Source organism: Volvox carteri (genome assembly GCF_000143455.1).
Source record: "Volvox carteri f. nagariensis unplaced genomic scaffold VOLCAscaffold_47, whole genome shotgun sequence".
Taxonomy (NCBI): Eukaryota; Viridiplantae; Chlorophyta; class Chlorophyceae; order Chlamydomonadales; family Volvocaceae; genus Volvox; species Volvox carteri.
Genome location: NW_003307590.1, coordinates 1,101,672 through 1,107,758, shown reverse-complemented (window position 1 = coordinate 1,107,758; position 6,087 = coordinate 1,101,672). Strand labels below are relative to the sequence as shown.

Genomic DNA, 6,087 nt, shown 5'->3' with positions numbered 1-6,087 from the left:
ATCAAATGTCATCTCACAAAGGATTAGGAGCTCTTTTCATTGCCACAATACTCCTCACGGCAACAGCAGGTTGGTTAAAAGTCGGTTCCCCACTCATTGTGTCGCCTCGGATCGCATGACTGACTGACTTTACTGCGCAAACCCGGACCTCCAACTGGAATTTGACATAGACATGCTTGACGTGCGTGGATTTGGCCGTTCCAGTCATTCGGCACACAGAGAAGGATCATGCGTTCGAGCCTAGCCTTGACGCGTCAACCACCCCCGCCTTCCATCCCCTCGCATCTGTATTGCAGTGGCAGCTGCCAAGGAACTTAGCCCCAAGCCCGAAGACAGCAAGAAGCATGCTGAACGCCTCAAGCACGGCTCAAGCCCGAAGCCGAGCAAGGGTACCAAGCATGGCCGCTCCCTGTGTAAGCGAGGGGCTTTGTAGCAGCTAGAGGCGCACCTAAAACTGCTTATGTGTTCACGTTGCGGCCGCATTTACACAAGCCTGAGCAGGGTGCGCACATACATATATACAGCAGCACAACCTCAATGTGTTGTCAGCCTTGTAATATGGCAGAACGGTAGGGCACGTACATCTTACTCTTGTCCCATGAGGCCATGGATTGCTGCGTCAACATTTGCATCTGGCGGTTTAGCCACCCGCCGCACATTGACCTCACGTTTGTGCATCACTACAACCGCATTTCCCCTGCCTTGCCCGCCTTCCTTCCTCTCAAATCTTCTTGCAGTGGAAGCTGCCAGCGCATTGAGCCCCAAGCCCACAGCCAGCTCCAAGCCTGCCCATAGCCCTGAGCCTGCCCATAGCCCTGAGCCTGCCCATAGCCCTCAGCCAGCCAAGAGCCCTGAGCCTGCCAAGAGCCCCAAGCCAGCCAAGAGCCCTGAGCCAGCCAAGAGCCCTGAGCCTGCCAAGAGCCCCAAGCCAGCCAAGAGCCCTGAGCCAGCCAAGAGCCCTGAGCCAGCCAAGAGCCCCAAGCCTGCCGAGAGCCCTGAGCCAGCCAAGAGCCCTGAGCCGGCCAAGAGCCCCAAGCCCAGCGGAGGTGCCAAGCCGCGCCGCTCCCTTTGTAAGTGAACGCGGAGGCAGTACCCAACTAAATCCTGCCTACCTGTCGCATCCCATGTTGGACTGACAACTGTCCTAATTTGGATTAGCTAGATGCGCAGGGTAACACTTCTCTCATCTGTGCGTATGCGTATGTATGTGTGTTCACTGCATGTCTTTCTGCAAGGCATTTTTGCGCTGGTCGGTGGCAAAGTCCACAGAGCTCTAGCCTTAGCTTTTCATGCTTGACGTGCGTGGATTTGCCAGTTCCAGTCATTCGGCACACAGTGAAGGATCATGCGTTCGAGCCTCCTCAACCACCCCCGCCTTCCATCCCCTCGCATCTGTATTGCAGTGGCAGCTGCCAAGGAACTTAGCCCCAAGCCCGAAGACAGCAAGAAGCATGCTGAACGCCTCAAGCACGGCTCAAGCCCGAAGCCGAGCAAGGGTACCAAGCATGGCCGCTCCCTGTGTAAGCGAGGGGCTTTGTAGCAGCTAGAGGCGCACCTAAAACTGCTTATGTGTTCACGTTGCGGCCGCATTTACACAAGCCTGAGCAGGGTGCGCACATATATACATAATAGGTCAGGCAATACTGGTAAAAGGACACACTGATGCCCCCGGAGGTTCCGGGAAAATCCTTCCAATGGTGGAGGGTAAAAGTGCCCCTAGTCGATGGACGGTGGTGACCTGGGATAAAGTTGACCTGCAAGCTGATCAGGAACGGAGTTAAGCCGCCGTTGCTCCGGCAGATTCCGTTGGATGCGGATGGTGGATGGTGAATCTGAGCGATCCACTGAGAAGTTGGCTTAGGTTACTGGATGAGGGTGCCCCGAAATACCGGGGAAAGAAGGGTCTGCCGGGTAGCGACCACAGGGTGAAGGTATGACCCCCCTGTCCCAAACATCATATATACAGCAGCACCTACTCAATGTGTCAGCCTTGTAATATGGCAGAACGGTAGGGCACGTACATCTTACTCTTGTCGCATGAGGCCATGGATTGCTGCGTCAACATTTGCATCTGGCGGTTTAGCCACCCGCCGCACATTGACCTCACGTTTGTGCATCACTACAACCGCATTTCCCCTGCCTTGCCCGCCTTCCTTCCTCTCAAATCTTCTTGCAGTGGAAGCTGCCAGCGCATTGAGCCCCAAGCCCACAGCCAGCTCCAAGCCTGCCCATAGCCCTGAGCCTGCCCATAGCCCTGAGCCTGCCAAGAGCCCTGAGCCGGCCAAGAGCCCCAAGCCAGCCAAGGGCCCTGAGCCGGCCAAGAGCCCCAAGCCAGCCAAGGGCCCTGAGCCTGCCCATAGCCCTGAGCCAGCCAAGAGCCCTGAGCCGGCCAAGAGCCCTGAGCCGGCCAAGAGCCCTGAGCCAGCCAAGAGCCCTGAGCCAGCCAAGAGCCCCAAGCCTGCCCATAGCCCTGAGCCTGCCAAGAGCCCCAAGCCCAGCGGCGGCCGCAAGCTCGGCCGCTCCCTGTGTAAGTGTTGGAATGCGCGAGCAACCACCAATATTTCCTGACTCACATCGACTCTCAAAGCTTGCGTAAATACAGGGATATGTAATAAGCAGGAGTAAGACACGACTGCCCACGCAGAAGCGCTGCCTGGCTCTGCTGCATATCCTTAGCGGAGATCAAATAGATATTGCTCGGTCCTTCCCTGCATGTGACGCCTGCCGTGGTACCCGCTGCACATCCAGCCATGCGCTTGTATGTGCCTCATCACCCGCCTCCCTCCTCCTTTTGCCCTTCCTCCTCCTGTGATGCAGTGGAAGCTGCCAGCACATTGAGCCCCAAGCCCACAGCCAGCTCCAAGCCTGCCCATAGCCCTGAGCCTGCCCATAGCCCTGAGCCTGCCCATAGCCCTGAGCCAGCCAAGAGCCCTGAGCCTGCCCATAGCCCTGAGCCAGCCAAGAGCCCTGAGCCTGCCCATAGCCCTGAGCCAGCCAAGAGCCCTGAGCCGGCTAAGAGCCCCAAGCCAGCCAAGAGCCCTGAGCCAGCCAAGAGCCCTGAGCCAGCCAAGAGCCCCAAGCCTGCCCATAGCCCTGAGCCTGCCCATAGCCCTGAGCCAGCCAAGAGCCCCAAGCCAGCCAAGAGCCCTGAGCCAGCCAAGAGCCCTGAGCCAGCCAAGAGCCCCAAGCCTGCCGAGAGCCCTGAGCCTGCCAAGAGCCCCAAGCCCAGCGGCGGCCGCACATCTGGCCGCTCCCTTTGTAAGTGTTAGATAACATAATAAATGAATGCACCGCATGTGCTATATGACCAAGCAGATTCAAGCTTGGCCGTACCCATCTGTATGATTATCTGTCGTCGCATGTTGGACAGTGATGAATGCACTTGTCTCCGTATATCCATCTGCGGGGCTTATGTATGTATGCATGGCAAGTATTCAGTGGGTGAACGACATCATCATGCATGCAGCACGTGGTTCCATTGGCATCCGCTGGGAACACTGTTTGGCGCATGTATGCGTATACTAACGTGCGTGCGATGCTTTGATTGCGAGCTGTGCAGTTTCTGCCACGTGCCCCGCTGATGTATTTCCCAGGGAAGCGCCATGTATTGCGTCCCTACCTGCTGTACATGTGGCCACACGTCGATATGCGTGCATGCATACCTCGGCATAGGTTCCCGCCTGACTCGCAATTCATCACCAGCTGTATGCATTTGTAGCCCGCCTGATAATCTATTCCATACGCTGCCACATCGCATGTCTCTCCACGAATAGTGGCGGCTGCTGTGACGGCGTCGAGCCCCAAGCCGGCTGGCAGCCCCAAGCCAGCCAAGAGCCCTGAGCCAGCCAAGAGCCCTGAGCCAGCCAAGAGCCCCAAGCCTGCTGAGAGCCCCAAGCCCGCTCAGAGCCCTGAGCCTGCTAAGAGCCCCAAGCCGGCTGAGAGCCCCAAGCCTGCCCACAGCCCTGAGCCGGCGAAGAGCCCCAAGCCCGCCCATGGGTAGCCCCAAGCCAAGCCGTCCTCAAGAGTGAGCGAAGCTTAAAGAAATGCACTGACTCGGCAAAATAAAACATGGCAAGCTGGAGGGCATGTATTTCTGTCCATATTAGTAATCAGCAGTCCTATTCGCTCTGGCATGCACGGATGCGTGATGTAGGGTAGTGCCGGCATGCAAGTCATAGCAGCATAGCTTTACATGTTAGTGTCAATCGTATCGCAGGGCTGAAGAGCACTAGCAGTCTGCGTGGTCGCCCTACTACGGAGCCCCTCTTTACCTGTATCTGTGTTTTGGGGGCGCGTACCCAGAATCTGTGCTCGCTGCTGTTGGCTTCCGAAGCTTGTAGGATCCAAGGGGAAATGTTATTCGACTCGCTTTTGACGCATTGCGTCGTTGCGCCGCCGTTGTGTGCCTCCAGGGAAACCAACCTAGCGAATTGCAACCTTCGTACATTGCTTCGTATGTACGGCAGGGCTCAGCGAGCGTTTGTTGGGATGAGGCGTACTTATTGGGCGCACTTTCCAAGCATCTTGTGCATAGAGGATTCCTGCGAGCCTGTTAATTTGACCAAGAACGCTGTGTTTTACGAAATGTGCGATGAACGACCTGTGTGATGAACGACCTGTGCGTACAATTCTTTAGGATGACTTCTCTTTTTTGGATTCCATCTATCTACTGTCCGACGTTGAAAGTGATTGGTTTGTGTACCCATAGAATTTCTTTCCATCTTTTAACGCCTATCCATGCTGATCGCCAGCTAGTAGCAAGTAGACTGATGTAGGCGGTAGCTGCTTTGTGGAATAGGATGTGTGCCCGCGCCGTGCCTATCCTGCGCGCGTGCCTATTAATTTCAGCGCATAGACGAGGTTAAGATGCTATTTCATTTACTTTTTAAATAAGAAATCGGACAGCAGCGGGCCCGGTACGCCGCTGCTGCATGTAACATTTTCGATCGGAACGTGATGAAGGCTTTATTTTGCGCCCAGACTCAATCTCGCTTTTATCCCAGATGATCATTTGATGAGCTTACACCCTCAATGCAAAATTATTCAGCGAACAAGTAATTCGCTCCGTGCGTCACGAGGCAGCCAGACATGATGACGGTCATGCACGTCAGCTTACACGTTAACACGACGGATGCGATTCATCATGCATAGGAAAGGTTAAACAAGGTCAAATCCCTAAGGTTAACAGGGTTACATTAATTCACAAATCAAAGGCTTGCGTTCTTAGCACATCTTAGCTATGCCGGCATGCAGGCACTCTTAAGCAAAACAATATGCTCACTCCTAAGCGAACCTCTACTTCCTCTTGCTGACACCAAACTAAAGAAGTCAAAGCCCGACACCACCACACACGCTAGTACGCCGTCGCAGGCAGGTCTAAGCAAGCGCACGCCTGCTGCATGTGAGTCATCATTAGCCACACCCACTACATACCCAGTTGCCAGAACTCCCTTCTGCCTGCCAGCCTGCCTGTCGACTTAACGGCTTGCCTGTTGCTTGCCATCCTGCCGTACATGCATGACCAGAGGCTGCCTGTCCGGATGGTCCAGAAATGGAGAACTACTACTACTAGCAGCATGGTGTCCACCGACCATCGCAGCCTAAACAGGCACCTAGAGAGATTGGTGAGCTACAGTGCAGCCGTTACTTGCCTGCGTTAGACATATGTTTTTACCTAGCTGTCATGGTAAACTACAAGTAAAAATTTAAAAGGAGAGTAAAAATCTACAGCATGATGAATAGGATGAAGTCATACAAGGAAATAACGAAGCAGCATCGTCCCCAGAGTAGTGTTCGATGTCGGCGATACACATGGACAGCTTAAACGGATTAACGCAGTGTGACGGAGCAGCTGACAACCGTATACAATCTCTTGAAAAACAATTAAGCGGCTCTACCTGGATGCGCGTGCACCTTTGTGCGCTGGGAAATGCTAATTGTTCGGATACACCTAGCCGTTTGTACAGCCGTGCATTCCCCTACGAGCCCCCTACGTTGCACATACGGATTGTCGGGATTATTCTTGGGATGGATAACTGCATGCGCGCCGCCCCGAAAGAACAAAAGAAGCCATGCCCTGGCTTCCGA

The 6,087-nt window shown here is 54.8% G+C and overlaps 1 protein-coding gene across 1 annotated transcript; it reads right to left on the bottom strand.

Moving 5' to 3' along the window:
* Positions 1 to 680: 680 nt before the first annotated feature.
* On the bottom strand, positions 681 to 3,232 carry VOLCADRAFT_65396 (uncharacterized protein; the record flags this gene model as incomplete). The annotated part of the gene is made up of 3 exons (XM_002954922.1): positions 681 to 1,062; positions 2,211 to 2,470; positions 2,852 to 3,232. Coding segments are annotated over 3 exons (1,023 nt in total), but the record flags the coding sequence as incomplete, so codon positions are not given.
* Positions 3,233 to 6,087: the final 2,855 nt, after the last annotated feature.